Source organism: Protobothrops mucrosquamatus, unplaced genomic scaffold (assembly GCF_001527695.2).
Source record: "Protobothrops mucrosquamatus isolate PMUCROS unplaced genomic scaffold, P.Mucros_1.0 scaffold360, whole genome shotgun sequence".
Classification (NCBI taxonomy): domain Eukaryota; kingdom Metazoa; phylum Chordata; class Lepidosauria; order Squamata; family Viperidae; genus Protobothrops; species Protobothrops mucrosquamatus.
In genome coordinates, this window is record NW_015386695.1 from 412,368 (window position 1) to 432,789 (window position 20,422).

Below are 20,422 nucleotides of genomic sequence, written 5' to 3' on the forward strand. Positions count from 1 at the left end.
TCTTTTATACTGCTAGTTACAACACTGCTGCTTTTGAATGAGAGTAAAATTTACTATTATGTTTCCATCAGAGGAAACATATTTACCTCATAATATAAAAACATGCATCAAGAGCCCCAGATCCTCAATAAGACCTACTAATCTACCCATACAAGATTTTAGTATATTACATAGGAGCTCCTACATAGGAGAATAATGTTTCACTGTGCTAGTGGAAATATATTATGTGATACTAGATTTCATCTGGATAATCTTCATCCTACTGGGGAATCTGTGTGACTGTGACATTTTCTAAGGAAATGTATGAATAATGAATAGTAAGTTGCAAATGAATAACTAGAAAGTACATGTAGTGTTAAGCATTCATGGTTGTGTCCTGCTTTGTGCTTCCAGAATATTAAGGAAGTTAAGAACCTATTTTAACTTTTCCTAACCTATTTTCCTCTAAGCACCCTCAGAATACAATTCCCCACTGGGTAGGAACTCTGACTAAGGGTTGAACTCTCAACTCACAGAGCGATCAAGAGGTTGGGAAAATCTTTTTGCTGATGATGACACTGGACATTTTTACAATTCCGTATATGCTGGATTTTAGGAGAAGGAACAATTCTCTGCTTGAGAATTCTCTATTAAGTAAGGAGAAAAGAATGTCTGATGTCATTACATACTTCTTGCTTATTTTTAGAATTTTGAAAGGCAACATTTGGACACTTCAGAAATATGCACATTCTTTGTACAAATTAATTTCTTGTTTAATTTTTTTTTCAAAATGTTATAAAATCAAAGGGTTACATATGCAGGATAGATATACATATTAATAATATCAGTCTGAGAAGATAAATACATTTTTAGCATATATTAGACTCCTGCCATATCATTCTCTGCAGAAACTTAACTTAATAATTTGTTACAAATTATTTCTGGCAATAGTAGCATAAGTATTTTGTTAATACGAAGATATATTTTGGCCTTCAGAATATTAAATGCTAGCAGCACTAAACATTTCTTATGTTAATGATTTAAGTATTAAGTTATATTTTATATAGCATTAACTACATAATTCTTTAAGGATATTATTAACTAAATAAAATGTATTACTTTCATAGAGCCACTTTGCCAGTTTCTTTAGCAATATATTGAAAAGTAAAACCTAATTCCATTACTTTTTGACATGTATGTCATACCTGAGTGATTTCATTGTGGTCTGCAAAAACTCAAATATGTCATGAGAGTCTTGCTGCCTTGTTAATCAGTATTGTGCTCTTTGTTAGATGGATCAGTTCTTGAATATGTATGGTTTGGGCAATGGAATATAACATGCACATAGCAGTATAATTTTATTACTTTTACTATATGAGCAGTCTGCAACACTGCATAACCATTCAAAAGCTCTTTGCGCAATCTGAAATTCTCTCAAGAGAAATAAGCAGGAAATATGCTTTTAAAAGTCAGTGTCAGTTTCATCTCCAAAAGTGAACATTTCATATATTTTGGAGTGATTGAGAAGGGATGGAAAATATATATGCAAGGTGGGATATATAAATAGGCCTAGGGAAAACCACTTGTTTGTTTGCTTGTTTGTTTCATTCATTCATTCATCCATTCATTTCATTTTCATATTTCTATACCATCCATCTCCCTTAAAGAGGGATTCTGATGCACACTTCCCAAATTAAATTCTCAAATTAAAATGCAGTTTGGATCATCTCTGTGGTCTGCAGTGCAGCTTGTGACTCAAAAGCGACATATAGAAATTCATATATTTAGGAAAGTTTCTTAAAGAAACAAATGCCTACTATTAAAATGGTAAGTTGATGCACAGTTTATTGGAATTGACTTCCTAATGGAAAGGATGTGGACTAGCTATACATACTTCCAAATATGAACAAACCGTTGCAGAAGAATATCAGAAAACAGTAGCCAGGTGGAAGAAAACCTGATAAAATTAGTTTAGGGGTATTTTTTTTATATTCCTGATGCTGAGTTATTGTCTCCACAAGTATTGTCTCCACAAGTTATTGTCTCCACACTAAAAGTGATGTCACTTTGTTTTGCTGGGAAAGATGCAAAGCAAAGTGGCTAGCCATGCACGCGTATGCAGAAATAGCCTAGAGCAGCTTCCAGTGCAGTTGAATGATTCAGAAAGAGATGCTTGGTACACTCTTCCATGCATTAAGAAACACCTTTTTCAAAGGAGTGGCAGAGCCCTGGGGCTCTGTTTCAGATGTCTTTCCTCTTAGTGCTTACTCAGCCCTTAATGTGCAGTGTTGACTTCTAAAAAATCAAAATAGTTATCTAGGCTTTCTGCTTGACCTTATTCCTGTTTCTTCTTTTCTTTGATGTTTCTGTCAGAAGCATGTCTTAGCACAAAGCCAAAGCATAGATCTAATTAACCAAAAGCATCATGTAATTTTGTGATTATATTCCTTATTTTGCCTTGTTTCCTTTTATTCATTTCTATTTCCCTTCTCACAGAAAGTTTTCCTGAAAAATATTTGTTGTTACTTGTTCAGCCTAATATAATTCAGGCATTTCATAAATAATGAAAACACTGTTAATGAAACTTAACCTTGGCATATGGTTTTTTCTTTAATCTTTTGCACATTGTGTTTGTGTTTTTAATATGCCTATTTGTTAGTTAAAGTTGAGTATATAATCATAAGCAGATATAACTATGAATGTGGAAGGCATATTTCAAGATCATGTTTATAACTGTAATAACATATTTCATAAAAAATTGGCATGGTATTATTAAATACTAGCTATTTTGAATATTTCTGTTTTTCTAGGAATAATGTATATGTTAGCTTTTTTTGAGTGCCAAGTAATTGCTGTAGTAGAAATAACAGTAAAGTATTAATACACTTATCATAAATTGAAATGAAATGGGCTAAGGGAAATATAAAGAAACTAATGGATATTTAGAAACTAGAGACACTCAGCTCTCACAACTTAATTTGCTGAAAACATTTGCACAATTATAGTCTAAAAATCTGTAAGACATTATAGCTATTTGCTGCCTGCTTTTAGCTTCTAGATTGGAAGAATAGACACCTCACACATTTTTTCTTAAATTATATTTTTTTAATATTATATGTAGAATGCTAAGCATATCCATGCTCTAAAGTGTACAAAAATAGAAAGAATTGGGGAAAGTATGCTTCATTTCAAATTCAGCCTACAGATTTTTCAGAAGTAGAGAGCTAGAACTGAATGGATTTTAGTTTTATAAATCCTGTCACTTGAATGCTTGCGGGAAATTGATAAATTAATTTAATAGACTACTGCATTCACAAAAAATGTTTGTATATACTTATAGATGTAGCCATAAATAGATAGACAGAGAGACATATTCACACCTCAGACTTGTGAGAATTGCTATGTAATGTTTAAAGACTCAGAGTAGATCAACAAAGTTTGTAAAAACTTTTTGTGAGTTGAGTTGAAGCTTGTAAAATACTTAATGTCTGAAAAAGCTTTAATAGCAATTTCCTAAGAAATAAATTCATAACATGTTAGTCATCCATTGCTTCTATTTTTACAGGTTTTGAATCATGAGTGACCTAGGTTTTCTGTGATGCCACTAGGAGCTTTTTTCATTGTGGAATGGACTGACAACAGAGTCTTGGAGATTGGACAGCAGACTTAAGAAAACTCTGGAGCAGTGATCCCTACTTTCTTTTTATTGGACAAAAATACTCCAAAAGAAATATCTCTTTAGTACCACCTGCAATTCCCGCCCTCCAATTTCTGCCACTTTGAATGAAGACAAGACAGTATTGGCATATCTTTCTGATTTAAAACATATCACCTTCTGAGACAGATGGTCTGTCGAATGCTGTAGGATGCCTGCAGAGAACATCATAATGAAGAAGAAAATGGATAGTTGTGCCACTGCCTAATTGTCAGGATCACAGCCGATAAAGCTGCACTGCCCTTTCCCTGCTGCCATAATAGGGTCATGAACAGCAGGGTGGACATGGCTGGCCTTGTTAACAACTTGCTAATATTGTTCCTTATTTTTCAAAACAGCTGTTGGGCTTTCAGAAGCCCTCTTTCTGTCTTTAAGAGGTGAGTGATTTAGAGACATTTTGTGTTATTTATCAGTATTTGCTGCTTCACTTCAGAGTCAATGTTGATAAATGTGTTACATGATTTAAACAATAGCCTCTAATGGTAAACAACAATAAACTCATTTAGAATTTAGTTGCTTATGCTAGTCACTGAATGCTTGAAATGTTCATTGAAATGTTCACTGCTTTTCCTGGGTACGTAATTATAATAACAGTAGTTGAATTATAGTTGAGTAATTTTTTTATGGAAACTTGTGGTGACTTTTCTTCCTCTTGGGTTTGAATAGCTCTTTTAAAGGTTTCAGGCCATCTATAGCTTGTTAGATTAATCTTTTGTAACATATCTGTTTCAGGATGAATTCTTAAAACAAACTTACTCTTTTTTTCTCCTTTGTAAGACATTATGGTTATATGTGCAATGTACATATGTATGTATATATGTATGTATATATTTTATATCATATCGAGGATCTGTTATTATTAATTTGAAAATGTATTTCCATGTAGCTGTCTCTAGACTATTCCGTGTAAAAATTATGATTAAATTGATTAGGCAAAAGCTAGAGGTACAAGAGATTAAACAGTAGTTTGCTAGTATACTCTGTGAATTGAAATTCAAGCACTTTTTCTTAGACTTTTCAAACTTTACACTAGATACAGATAGATGTTAGTATTTGAATTGGCATGATAATGCATTATGCATAAATGTATTGTAATTGGTTAGTGTATTATTGCAACATAAAATTTATTTATTAGTACATTTATAATGTTAACTTGATTAACTAACAGATCAGAATTTTAATAATTTGTAAGCTTTCCTCTCAAATTATACCTTTCTCCTTTCCAACTATACATGGCAATCTGTACATCTGTTCATGGCCATAATATATTAGCTAATAGGTGAGCTGGTGGCTAATCCATTTTGCTATAAAAGTGATATTTTTGAAGTTTGAAAACAGTAACGGGAGTTAATAGAACATCTAGATAAATCTTACAAGCCAATAAAATATGTATTTAAATAACAAGTATCATTATAATGTTCAAATTTCATATTAATTTTTAGGTATAAAGATGCTACTAGATCTAATTCCAATGAATGTCTTGGTAGCACCAGGCAGCTGGTTCCACTAGGTTTATCAGAATTTGCACTGGATATTCGTATGCCTGGAGTGACTCCTAAAGAGGTAAAAACAAATGGACAATACTAACTTATACCTTATTTATCTTCAGAAAATAAAATCATTAAGAGAATGAATTGCATGATTTGGTACATCTCTTTTGAAACGACTTCAAGACAGATTTCCCAGGGAGCTGATTATTGTCATAGTTGCTGTTATTGTTTTCAGGGTTTGTTTTCTGGGGTCTCTGAAAATAGAGAAATTACAATATTAATTAAAAGAACAAGTTTGTTTTGGTGGCTTCTGAGCAATTCTACATTTATATTGTACAATCCTGTATTACAAACATTGAACGTTTTATACAGTAGTTCTAGCCAAGATAAATTTGCTCCAGGCAATTGTTACAGTATGTCTCCCATCAACTGTGTAATCTGAGCATGCCCGTATAACCAACATCACATATCAAATAACAATATTGGGCCTAGCGATGCAAAAATGTGTGTTATATACTTATTTAAAGGGAATATTAATACATACTGAATATTATTGAAACTTAAATGTACAATTACCAAACACCTTGTTACAGCTTGAAAAAGTTGATTAGATAAATCAATGAAGTGTCAGATAACTAATATACTGCTGTTACCAATAGTATAACAGTTAAGTTAGAAGTGCTAACGGGATAGTTATAAGGTTGAAGGGAGATTGCTAAAAATATGACAGGCAGTTCTAGAGGCTAATAGAAGTATTGGGAGTGTAGGGACACTGAATTGGTAGTGAAAGATGATAGTGAAGAGTAAGTAAGGATTTTAAACAAGAAAATATAGTGCAAAAGAATTTGGTATAAAGGAATGTTAAGGAATTTAGAGCTAATTTAGAAAAGCTATAATAAAGCCATTGAGGGGGAACTTGGACAAGGGATTATCCAGACCAGAAATTTATATATTTATTTATTGGATTTCTGTGCCTCCCGTCTTACTAATGCAATGATTCTGGGCATCTTACAATATAATAAAGAGATAGAAGGAAATAAGATAAAGAAACTCAAGATAAGCCTACCTTGATTTTGCTTAGTATAAAATGAGACAGAAAAATTATAGGCTTTTAAGATTCTGTTATATTCTGCACAATAAAGTAAGAATTCTGGAATCCCTGTAGTATCTATTTCATGACATGGTCTTTCTCAGAGGGCCAATGGAGAATTAAATGTGAAATATGTGTCAACTATTTTAGGGAAGTGATTGGAACACAAACAGGACACGTACAATGTTGTCTATCTTACTGGGAAGTTCAGAAGTTGTCTTCTGTGACAAGCAGCCATGTTTAGAAAAGGTCCTACATCTTGGCCCTTAGATGTTTATATGTTCTAACAGTATTTCCTGAAATAAGTGATTTTTTTTTGTATCTGTTTGTCGGAACAATAGTAATATGAAATTGGATGAACTGTAGAGCACAGAAAAAGTATGTGGTGTCTGTTAGTAAAACATGAGCAGAACTCAGGAAAGCAAAAATGTGTGAGAAAGAAATTAAAGCAGGGCTTTTAAGATTCTTCATAATACCCTGTAGCAATAAAATGCTACTATTTGGGGGTTATTATTTTGATCTGGCCTATCCCAAAGGGCTGATATCAATCTTGAAAGTCCTGACAACATTTCTCTTTTCCTCTCTCTTATACCAAAAAAAATTAAAACAGAACTAACTTTAGTTTCTTTCTCATGCTTCCCCCCGCCTTCAGGCTTATATTTTTTAACAGTCATCACATACCTTCACTAATGTCATCTCTGTAGAGGAAGAAGAGACAGTAAAGGAGTTGCTAGTTTCATACAGAAGGCTATATCAACCCAAATTGAGAGCCAGTTTGGCCTACTCGTTAAGGCAGCAGGCTAGAAACTGGGTGTCTGTGAATTCTACTCCTGTCTTAGGCCAGAAAGCCATCTGGATGACTTCCCCCCCCCCAACTCACAGGGGTTTTGTGAGAAAAATAGGACGAGGAAGGAGTATGAGGTATCTTTACCATCTTGAGTTATTTAAAAAAATAATAAAGGTGACATAAAAAAAAAATGTCAAGTCTTCTGTGGGAACAGGTTAAAAAATATTTAAAAGTCATAGTTGAGGACTGACGTGCACCCGACATAAGCTCTAAATTCACACAACATTGTAGCTTTTAGTGTCTAGAGTACAGTTAACAGAATATAAGTTCTGTGTTGCACAGGTAGTTTTTGCTACCAGCTGATTTAATGAATTCAACATCTGTCTTGGCAGTTATATTTAGAATAATCCTTTTTTAAATATTTACTTTAGAACACGTAAAGGAATTTCTAAGGATACATGGAGTCAACTTAGTTCTGTCTGTAACTCCTTGTTCTGTCAGTTCCAGTTAATTTGTAAGTGACCAGGGATATATGAGATCATTCCTACCTGAGGTAGGTCCAAGTCTTCTATGGTAGGCTTTTCAAGACAGAACTAAAATACTAGAGTTAAGGTGTACAAAGCAAACCTTAAAATTATCAAGTGAGAAGTTCATCACCAATCCATTTTGAACAATATGATTTAATAAACTAGTGTTATATTTTTTTTATTTGCTATTTTTTTGGGAAGAATACAGTAAACAAAATGTCCGTGTGCTAATGAATACATTTCACAAAACTGCATATATGGAGAGAGTAAGGAAGATGATCATAACACAGGTATGCAGGGTCTATTGCCTAGTATGGGGGTCCCCAACACCTGGTCCATGGACTATTACTGGTCCATGGACTATTGAGAACTGGGCCGTGCAAGTGATGGGCACGCGTGGGAAACTCCATATGCAAAACTGGTGTGCACATGCACGAAGGCATCCCCTCCCACCTGCCACTGCCGCCACCATCGCTGCCAGTCCACAGAAACTTAAGACAAAGTCACATTCAAAAGCATCTTGGAGAGAGACTTCTATAACTACTAAATATGTCTTTTCTGTAGCAGCTTTTCCCCCTCATACTGGGATTAGAAACTATATGACTTGGTGCCAGATTTTTGTTGTTCTTAATGTGTTTAGTTTTACAGTTTTATTATAATTTTATTTTGTTTTATACTTTTGATTGGCAGCTGCCCAAAGTTGGTTATAAGATGGGAGGTTATATAAATCTTTTAAATAACTAAAAATGAGGGGGAGGCAGAAGAGGAGGAGGAGACTTACAAGAAGACTTGTAAGATTTTTGCAAATATTGCGGGCTAACCAATTTCAGTAAAAGTAGTTATAGCTTTCCTGTGGACTTGATTTCCTAGTCTGGTCTGCCTAGTGGCCTGACAATTTGCTACTAGATTTTATGGCTGTGATTCAAAGATTTCTGCTGGTAATAAGCAGAATAGAAGTAGCTTTTCTGTCTCTTCAGGACTTGAGTCTAACAGATGGCCGAAGCTGTAAGCTTTGGCTATATAATACATCTGCTGGAAGTGCAAGGATAGCAGTCCTCTGTCATTCTAGTAGATGACCGCTGATAATCAAAACTGGCAGCTAATATGCAGCAGCATGTGAGATCCCGATGAAACAACTGGAATATTTCATGTATCATTGGACTTTGAGGTTTAGCAACAACAATCTGGCAGCTGCTGTGAAACTTACTTGCAGTATATTTTTACATTATAGCCTTTGTACAAATGCTGTCATTATTAGATCAGACTGTATAAACTGGTACCTCCTGTTATTGAGCCAATTACAAGTGATTTTGGTGTCCTAAATATTCATAAGGCAATACATTAAACTTTGCTACCAGTGCACCATTCAGTTAAGACCGACTTAAATATCATTAACCAAATACATATCTTTCATGAGTTATATGTAAAATAAATTGTTCGTGAAGATAATTCAACATTCAAATATGTGCTTAGAAAAGCTACAGTATATATAAATAGTTAAAGAACTATTATGTGTCTTGATTAGCTCACTCTTCCTCCCATGTCATGGACAACGAGCTTTATAGTGTAGAGAACCTCAAATAACACACATTTAAGAAGTGTGTTCTAAAGATCAACTCTGCATTACATCCAGTAAACATACATAGGACCATATTGTGAATTATTGTAGAAGTGTTTGTTTAACTCTCTTAATAGATTTTTTTTCCTATTCCCCTCCCCCCCCCTCCGACCTTTAGATTTATGACAAAAAATTCAGCAATAGAAAAGATGAGTCACTGCAGTTAGCTCATTCAGAAACAGAAGAAAAGCAAGTGATCTAGTTATTGGGGATCATTTCCTGGAAACTATGATTAGAACCAGCTGTTTCAATCTAATGGCTAGGAAAAAAATGTAAAGCAAATACTCAGCTAAAATGGTCCCTACTGTAGGCAGTTTTTTTCCTCCCAGAAATCGAAACACACAAAAGAATTTGCAGGTGTATGAATGTGCTGCCAGGTTGAAATGTGAATTACATAACAAGTCTCATTTTAATAAAGCTGAGGTTTCAATTTATGATTAGAACTAACTTTTTAACCTCCTCCAGTCTTGTGAGTAATTAGGGCAAGTCCTCTCAGGAGTGGAAGGATTTACATGAGTCTTATAAGAGGCAATGATTGAAACAGTGTGGTTGTGGCCATCTTAGTCACCCCAAAACAGATTGCACTCTTCTGGGAATGCTCTGCTTTGCGAGGTTATTCACCCTAACCTCAGCTCTTTAATAAAGTAAGGGATTATGATAAGTACAGTATATACAGTGGTGTGGTAGATGGCACTGTGCAGCAAAATAAGTATTAGTAACAGAAGTTATTTTTAATCATGTTGGTTTTGGGGGGGTTAATCTTTGAGATGTCTAGTTAAGAATTTTGATACACAGATTGCCTCTCTCAGCTAGTTCATTCTTATTTTTCAGGAAGAAGAACAGATAGTGAAGTACAGATAGTCCTCAACTTACAATGATTCATTTAGTGACCATTCGAAGTTACAACAGCACTGAAAAAAGTTACTTATGACCATTTTTCACACTGATGACTGTTGTAGCATCCCCATGGTCACACGATCAAAATTCGGAGGCTTGGCAACTGGCATGTATTTATGACAGTTGCAGTATCCTGAATGCATGTGATCATCTTTTGCAACCTTCTGACAAGCAAAATCAACGGGGAAGCAATGATTCACTTAACAGCCATTTTACTAACTTAACAACTGCAGTGATTCATTTAACAACTGTGGCAAGAAAAGTAATAAAAGGAGAGAAACTCATTTAACCACTGTTTTGCTTAGCAACAGAAATTTTGGGCTCAGTTGTGGCTGTAAGTTGAGGTTTACCTGTAAAGATCTTCAGTGATAAAGGATCTTCAAAGCAGCGATATAATTTAATAGATTCATTCTCACCATAATTATGTTTTGGCATTTGCTTAGTTAAAAAAAATCATTGGAATGTTATCTTTCACTCAGTCAACTGCTTGTTCTTACCATCATTTAGTTTTATGTGTAAGAGAGAGAGAGACAGAGAGACCAATAAAGCTTTCTCATTTTTGTCTGTAAGAAACATTGATTATAAAAAGCCCTGCTGGCATGAAAGGAAATTGGGAGGTTTAATTCCTTGATCACCTAGCAAGTCTGCCCGAGAGCAATGGTTTTCTGATACTAATGGTTTCAGGAAAAGTGATCATTAAGGAGGGCTACTGGAAGAAAAAAGTTTTTCTTTGAAACAACAAACCTTTTTAATTCTTCCCAGTATCCACTATGGACGGCTGTTAAAAATGGAAAGTCAGTCATGTGTTCTCATGTCTCCAGTGGATCACCTTGATAAATATTAAATGGGACTCTTCATGGCATTGTGATTTGCAATTGTCCAGAGCATATTAGATTGAGGGCTAATTGTAGATTGGAGTTTAATTCAAAATACACTTCAGATGTACATATAGATGTTGAATGCTTTCTGCTTCTTCTTAGCCACAGTTGAATGTGATATGGAAAGAGAAGCAAGTTCAACATATTTATTAAATTTCTTTCTCATCCTGTTGCTTAAAGCAAGAGTAAGATTGTGGTAAACCTTCTGTAAACAGTCCAGCTAGTGAATTCAATATCGAAGAAACTCTATGGTCTTGACGTGCCATAAGAGATAAACTTTATTGAATACACATCTGGCACTGAAGAAGCAAAATCAACTCTTAATTTTCCCATGCAAAAATCTGATTAGTTAACAATAGCTTTTCATAGCCTCCACCCACCAAATGTTCACCTTGCCCAATCACATCTCCTCGGGTTGTTATGGGAATAATCCACTTCTCAGTCAGACACCTGCTTTTGTGACCTTGGGTCTCACAGTCTGTGGACGGCTTCTTGAAACTGTTTCTTTCCCAGGCTCTCCCTCCCCTCTGTTTATATGGCAAGTTGAGTGGCGACAGAGGTTAGCAAGCATCTTAGCAATTCCACCTTGATGTCTTCATCTCAAAAATTACTATTCTTTTCTTGCCCAAAGACTATAGAATGTGGAAGCCTTTGCAGCGCATTGATATTCTTGACACTGTAAAGCTGCAATATTTAGAAGTATCCACATACCTCTACAAGGGATGGAACTTTCATCATTATTCTAGTTTTATCATTTCATCAGATTTTGTGGACACCTCTTTAAGGGACTTCTGTAAATGAATCTTTTAGGATTTAATCCGACTTTCACCATATTTAGCCTTCTAGGTAGACTTTGTTTAATTTTTGTGGTTTGATGGAAGTGATATGACACTGAAAAATACAGCATCTATTATAATCTGTGAAATATTGACAGAATTCAGACTGATAAATATGCTGGTGCATTAATTAAAGGGTTTAATTAATTAGAAGAGAAGTCTCTTCCATTGTGATGTAAGATATCTTAAAGAATAAGGAAAACCTTAATGTAGGTATACCTCTAGCAAAGGTAGAATGATATTTTCTTGCATCAACCTTATAATTGTACTACAGTTCTTTGCTGTCAGTTCAGAGCATATGATTTGCATTTTACATTTCAGTTTTATCCTGTTATGTGATCTGGGGTATAGAGCTAATATAATTTTAAGGCATATACAGTATATAACTGGAAAATGAATCCTTTTGAAACTAATTTATATGGTGATAATATATGAAATTGGCTGTTTGAATTTAAATTGTACATGACCATGATGTAGTTTTCATGATACATAGAAATCATAAGTTTGGCAATAAATATGCTGCTTATATAAGCTAAAATAATGATGATGATGATGATGATGATGATGATGATGATGATGATGATGATGATGATGATGATGATGATGATGATGACGATGACGACGATGACGACGATGATAGCAATAAAAATGTGATGAGGCCCAAATAAATCATCTTTCCCAAATCTATAGCATCATGTAGATGAAAGATAATTGTAACAATCATTTATGGGGCGAATACAGCATTCATAACTATAATTTGGGGTACCTGTAGTATGCATCTTTGTCTTCAGTCTTCAATAATTTATTTTTTCTTAGTTATTAGACCTTTTGAAGAGCTTTTTACCCAGACTGCCCTTCTTTGTGGGATCCATATAAAAATATGTTAAAGCAACCATACCATTAGCATCTTTGAATTACCTATGATTTAATCTTTTGATGTTAAAATAATCTTCGGATGCTAAAAACAACTTTTTATACTGAATGTAGAGGGAGAAATGTAAGGAAAAAGAAATTTCCATTTTCATTATTCAGTTTTAATTATTTAGGTGATTGTGTTTTAAAGAAATTAGGCAATTCAACTTATATGTTTGCAACCACTCCCAAGCCATTAATATTTGCTTGTAGACTAAGATATGAAATAATGACAGTAGATTGCAGAGCAATTGACATTTTCATTGCTCATTTATTTTTGTATTAATAGGAGTGTATCCATTAGCAGGCATGACTGTCAGCCCCTGACAGTTTGAAAGATAAAGAGCAATGAGTCTTTGTACAATCATTAAAGTTCTCTCTTCATGTAAATTATTTACTTCGAATTGATGAATTAGGGAGAATTATACTGGAGTAAATTGTTTATTTATGCACTTTGGGAAACTAGAAAACAACATATAAGTTATTTGAAGTTGCCACTCTGAAATAGAATATAATAAAGAACTGCAATTATATGATCAGTCTATGTATTTTTACATCTGGAAGTATGTGTATGGAAAAGTAACAGAGGAATTATGTACTTTTGCATATGATCAACATTTTTAGATTTTTAAATAAATAAACTCAGGAAAACTTTATTTTAACCAAGGAAATGTACATTATATAAAATAAATAATGAACTTGGTTTAGCAATTTGGAAATTGAAACTTAATATCTGAAGATTCAGATAATTTTAAAAATGTTCAGTAGAAAATATAAAACTATGAAATTAAATTATAACAATATATTTCATTTTGTTAGAAAATATTGTTTATTAAAAGACATTTAATGCAAGGGATTATGATTTTATGAAGCATGATTTATAAACTGCCATTTAGTATTAACAGAACTCTTACAAAATATAGTTGCAGTAATATTGTCAAACAATCTGTAAAAGTTATGAAATATCTTGCTGCTGCCATTGTCATTATTCATCAATTATTTTCCTTGTACATTTTCTTTGTTTAGAAGCAAAAGTTGATTGTATTATAGAAAACTAATACAGTAATATATGGAGGGAATATATTATTGCTGGCTATGTCTTCTGGGACCATTAAAATAATCAGTTCAGGATTGTCATGTTCTAGTATGCAGTGACTGTTGCTAAACCATGTCTGGTTTAAATAATTTTCCCAGCGCTTACAATAGAAAGTATTTTATTGATTAATTTTCACTGTTGCTGACACCATTAAAGGTTTCCAGTTTATATATTCTCTGTACAGCTTTACCTCATTATTGCTTGAAAAAAAGTAGATAAAGTACAAAATGGTAGGTTAAGAAGATGTATTTTGGTTTGAAGCACTATTGATTTGAATATATTTGAAGTATATATATTCAGAAAGCTTTTGAATTATATTTAGTTTATAATGCAGCATTATTTTGACTTGTCTACATTTATGTCCAAATATTTATATGGAAAATTGCTTTTTAATGAATTGATTGATTATATGCCATTAAATGCTTTACAGTCTATTACAATATGATGCCTACCTTTCCTTGTCATAATAGAAGGATATCTGCTTGCTTAGTCTCATTGCAGAACTACAATACTAACTGCTGCAGGTATAATCTGACATCACTTCACCTGGATGTTTAATATTCAGTTAAACAGATGAATATTACTGCATATGTGATGTGGGCTTGTTGCCTGCTTCTGGAATTGGCTTAATAGTGCGGTTGAAAAGGATAATGCCGTAAAGTATCGATTCTAGCTTTCATTGATTAATGTAGTTGGATTTGGTATATTCATGTATTATCCCTGGTCAGGTAAAAAATAACCAAAGGTATTATTAGGTAGGGAATTAAAAGAAAGATGTGTTTTATCATTTTGTCAGCTAAATTATTTTTATTATTTGATTATACTTCAAAACAGTTAGAGATACTATTATTTCTTCTTGTATTTTTAACTTTTGAAGAAAAAAGCTCTAACATTTTACATACTCTATTTTTTCTGTCCTTCCATATAGTCTGATACTTACCTTTGCATGTCGCTGCGTTTGCCAGTGGAAGAGGAAGCTTACGTAGGTAAGTACTATTTAAGATTCAGAAAAACATGGTCAATTTTATATGAATCAGTCAAGGTTTCTGTGGCTTCTCTATAGCTTAAGCTTTTCCATAGAGTTGCTGCAATGCATTCATCATGCCTAATACGGAAGCAAAACTAGAAGGAACCACTTAAGGTGGGGAGAACTGCATCTGGAGAGATTGGTGAGTAATAGTACTTAAGGAGCTTCATGTAGATGCCTTTGGCAGCTGAGCCCAAGCATTCTCATTTGTAAAGCATTGGCTTTCTGTCTGTGGCTGGATATTTAATTCCACTCCATTGCACAAGCTGTTTATTTACCTGCTAGTTCAGGCTGTAAATCTCTTTGCACTTACAATAAGCATTGGCACAGTAAGATCTTACCTATCTGCAAAATGTACTTGCTTTATGTTGAGGCAAGGATGAAATGACGGGTAAATGACAAGCACTGTATCAATGTTTAATTTACTAGATCAGTGAAGTAAGTACCATCTGCTTATCAAGTCGATTCCATCTTAATTTTTATTTCATTCCCCTTGCAAATATTTACACCTACTAAGAGTCAATAGTAAAATGGAAATTTATAACAGTCAGAATGCAGGAAAGTGCTATTTGTAGTTTGAAAATGTATTGGTAAACTTTGAGCACATTTTAAGTAAAGTGGTTGATAAGTGCTAAAATTTTAAAATAGGGTTAAGAGTGAAATGATGCTGTTTTCCTTGCAAACCAATTGAACAGTAAAACCTGTAGAAAGACATTTTTTGTAAAAAAAAAAAAGAAAGAAAGAGAGATGAGTGTCTAGAAATAAGAGATATAAATAAATAATCCTATTATTTTAAAAGTTTTAATTGTATAGTTGCTAAATTATTATACTATGTGTGGAGATTTAAAGAATATAATTTGGGCTACAGGGACCATAGGTTTGGTAATGCAATGAAGAATGATTACTTTTTTTTGGTCTTTCTTTAAAAAAATTGCTTTTATAAAAAAAAATGCCAACAGGTTGTGCTATGATTTATTGGTAATAGTTTGTGTATGTAATATATAATATATATAGCTGCCAAGAAAAAAATTGTCATAGACCTCAATATAGCCAGGAAACAGGACCTTTCCCACCCCCGGAGCCCCAGGCCTGGACACAAAGCCAAGTCTTCAAGCCCTTATGAAAGGCCAACAGGGCTAGATGATCCTCAATCCTGAGAAGAGAATGTTGCAGAAGGCAATGGCTAAAGTAGAGAAGATACCTTTCCTAGTACCCCTAACTAAGATTCCTTGCCCAACTTGCCGGACAGAACTGGATGAATAAAAACTACTGGGGGAAGATGATCCCTTAGGCAACCTGGTCCCAAACTATGAAGGGCTTTAAAAGGAACAACCAGCACACAGGCAACAAAGACAACTCACACAGAAGTGATATTACATGTGCTGAATATTTGACACCACCTGTGCATCCACATTTTGCCACATTATTCTTTGAAGGAAAAATAATAATAATAACAGCAACAGCAGCAATACAAACATTGAGTGAACATTGTTATCTTAAAAGGGATTATTTTATTAGACCCATAGCAAGGGGGGCAGAATGCTACATGTTCAGGAGAGAATTTAAAGGTTAGGGCCTGGAGATCTCAAACCAATTAGAAAAGATATAGTTGGGTCTGATTCAATATAAAGCACCTTTGTTTATTTGTAATTTCTGTTCTCTGCATATTCTCCAGAGTCTGGCAGGAAAATCCTTTAGAAATAGTACATTTCATTTGGACAGATATATGGTGGCTGTCAAACTGTTAAGGGGCATTTGTATTTTATATTGAAAATTATTAACACTAAGAAGAATAGAGTGAATCTTGAATACGTTAGGATTAAATCCATGAATATTTCTATGAATGTTAATATCAGTGACTGAAATATATTGCTTAACCACAGTGGTGAGTTTAAATGGGTCTTGATTATATTTTATTTCCCTGTGTTGTGTCTAGGCTGAATTTTAAATGTTTTCTATTTCTACAAGCATCCCTATATTCATACAAAACCCCATTACAATTTTAATTTAAGATAAAAGTGCTTTAGATAACAGTAAATAATTACACTGAGTATCAGACGTCATAGAGGTGAACTGAAAACTATCAAATTGCCCAATATTCTATCCTGTGCCTTAACCAGTAGACCAAATTATCTATTATCTTAATAAAATATATATCTATTTTTCCAGTAATAGCCAATTAACTTTTTATGTTTTGTTAAAACTGGAAACAGTCATATAAGGCAAAACTGGCACTTAAAAAAGATAAAAATACTCTATACATAAAGGTAAGTTACCAAATATGGTTTTAATTCTTTGCTGAGAACACATAATTGTATTGTGTGCCTTTCTTCCACAGAGTTTTGCAGATATGGCATACAATTAACTGCATTTGTGAAAAACTGTTATTTTTCCATTTAACATTTTGATATTTAATTACTTTATAAGGGCAAATCCTAAAGCTAAAATGAATTTTGTTGTACTGTGCAGGTCTGTACAATGTGTTGTTTATTATTGAACTATGGTGATAACTAAAGGCCATTCTACTGATGTTGAGAAATATTATGTCTGAAAGCAAGCCATTCTGCCAGTGCCAAAAAATGTATTTGCCATTCTCTGTCCCTGATTTTAATGAATATGCCCAACACTACATAATATATTTTTCCCTTTGCTGGCTGATAGTAATCCCCATTTGTCAACAATACCATATAAACTGTACTATACAGTAGATGAGAAGATGCATTACCTGTTTATTTGAATTTACAGCTGCAGAACTGTTGCGATAGAAATCTTACTGCAGATTGAGATTACCTTTTCTTGAACAAATACATTTACTTTAGTAATCTTTAATATACACACACAAACATACATATATATAGATAACGTATATACGTACTTTGGTGGGAACAATTTATGATAATTTTTGTAACATGTAAAAATGAATAAAGTTATCTGATGTATAATTCTTAATTTGGTAAAAAATAGACCTCAAAGAAATTATGTACATGGAGAATTAAAAGCAATTGAACCTCACCATTAAAGTAAATAAGAAACAAATGATATGTAAATTATAGATACAAAAGGAATCAGCTCAAATACCTTTCTTGAGCTCTTAATATAAACCCAGTATTAGGATTTGTAGCAAAAGAGGGTCATATATAGTGTTATTAAGAAATCGTGGGCCCTCCATCACTGGAGGTTTTTAAGAAGAGACTAGACAGTCACTTGTCTGAAATGGTATAGATTCTCCTGCTTGACCTCCAAGATCCCATTCTATTCTATTCTATTCTATTCTATTCTATTCTATTCTATTCTATTCTATTCTAATTTTCAATCAAGATACTGAGTTGAAAATAATAAATAGTTTTACTAAGCCAGTAGTATTTCCTAAGTAAAATACAGAAATCACAATTTCTGAAATTCTTTCCAGCCTTTTAATTGCAGGTCTGATTTAGTTTATATGGTTTAGAAGTAATAAAAACATGTTACCAGATACACCCCTTTCCCCTGCTTCTTCAACCCCCCCCTCCCCAAATAATTTAATAGTGTTTCTCAGCCAATCTAAATTTCCTCTTGCAAATGCACACATAGCTTTCTGCATTGGTCAGTAAGATAAAAATAAAATGATGCTATTTTCTTGTTTCATGGTGTTCAAGTTCCCCCCCCCCAAAATGGATATGGATAGGGAGACAGATACACAGAGATACATAAAGTTTACACCTATAATTTTGTGTCATTAAAATTTTATATCCAAGTAGAAAAAATACACATAATATATATCTTATTTATTAATCAGAGCTACTGTACTTGCATATTTATTTCACAACTGAATTATTAATTTTAAGTCAATTTACTAAGCAATATAACAGTAGGATATTGCACCTATAAATCATGCAGGCCAAATTTTTAAATAATTCCCCAGCTGGGATTATAGGTGATCAAAGATTCGTTCAGGTATCAATTATAATGTGGTCCAATTCCTCAGTGCTTCTTTATAGCTTACAAAGAGCTACTGAGTTAAGTTCTTTAGACCATGAAATGATTAACAAACAACAGTCATTCTTCCAGCTTTGTATATTATTTATACAAAGGGACCTTGGAGGTCATGTAATCCAACCCCCTGCTCAGGTAGGAAACCCTATACCATTTCATACAAATGGTTGTCCAGTCTCTTCTTAAAAACTTCCAGTGTTGGAGCATTCACCACTTCTGGAGGCAGGTTGTTCCATTGGTTAATTGTTCTAACTGTCAGGAAGTTTCTCCTTAGTTCTAGGTTGCTTCTCTCCTTGATGAGTTTCCATCCGTTGCTTCTTGTTCTGCCTTCAAGCATTTTGTAGAATAGCTTGACTCCCTCTTCTTTGTGGCAGCCCCTGGGATATTGGAACACTGCTATCATGTCCCCCCTCGTCCTTCTCTTCATTTAACTAGACATACCTAATTCCAGCAACCGTTCCTTATATGTTTTAGCCTCCAGTCCCCTAATCATCTTTGTTGCTCTTCTCTGTATTCTTTCTAGTGTCTTTTTTACATCGTGGTGACCAAAACTGGATGCAGTATTCCAAGTGTGGCCTTACCAAGGCATTGTAGAGTGGTATTAATACTTCGTGTGATCTTGATTCTATCCCTCTGTTAATGCAGCCTAGCACTGTGTTGGCTTAATGACCCGTTGCTTGCAAGAGATACAGCCAAATGTAGATGACATCTTGTTTTATTCTTTCTGCAGTGTTTGCAGAAACAACTTAATGGTTTGTTAAATAAGAAAACAAATGTATATTTATATTATAATTTTTGTCTTTCAGTTGACTTTAAACCTCATGCCAGCATGGACACTGTCCACCATATGTTACTATTTGGATGTAACAATCCTGCTTCAGATAACGGTTACTGGTAAGGAGATTGTTCCATTTCACTGGTTAAATATTCTACTTGGTATTAACTTAAAAAATGGGCTGGTGATACATAGTGGAGAAACATGGAATGAATGTAAATTTAATTATAAAGCAAAGTTTACTACTAGCGTTTATTCCACTCTTATCCTTGTTGCCAGCTTCCCTATTCAATATAGGTAGTCCTTGACTTACAACAATTCATTTCGTGACCATTCAAATTTACAATGGCACTGAAAAAAAGTGACTTATGACCGTTTTTCATACTGTTGAAGCATCCCCACAGTCATGTGATCAAAATTCAGATACTTGGCAACTAACTCATATTTATGACAGTTGCATTTGCCCGGGGTCTTGTGATCACCTTTTATGACTTCTGACTAGCAAAGTCAATGGAGAAGCTACTTAACAACCAACCATATTACTAACTTAACAAGTACAGTAAAATAGGGCAATAGCAATAGCACTTAGACTTACATACCACTTCATAGTGCTTTACAGCACTCTTTAAGTGGTTTACAGAGGCAGTATATTGACCCCAATCATCTGGGTCCTCATTTTACTGACCTCAGGAGGATGGAAGGGTTAGGGTTAACCTTGAGCCAGTCAGGGTTAAACTTCAGGCAATGAGCAGAGTTAGCCTGTAAATACTGTGCCACCACTTAACAACTATCTCACTTAGCAACAGAAATGTTGGGCTCAACT

The 20,422-nt window shown here is 33.8% G+C and overlaps 1 protein-coding gene across 1 annotated transcript in view; it reads left to right on the forward strand.

Moving 5' to 3' along the window:
* The window catches only part of LOC107287187 (peptidyl-glycine alpha-amidating monooxygenase), a gene marked incomplete at its 3' end in the record, with an annotated part of 108,507 nt that overhangs the window by 56,996 nt on the left and 31,089 nt on the right, over positions 1-20,422 (forward strand). Inside the window, exons 2-5 of the mRNA XM_015815662.1 lie at positions 3,545-4,071; positions 5,137-5,257; positions 14,754-14,811; positions 19,631-19,718. Of these exons, the coding sequence (XP_015671148.1) occupies positions 3,962-4,071; positions 5,137-5,257; positions 14,754-14,811; positions 19,631-19,718 (377 nt within the window). The remainder of the gene's footprint in view (positions 1-3,544; positions 4,072-5,136; positions 5,258-14,753; positions 14,812-19,630; positions 19,719-20,422) is intronic.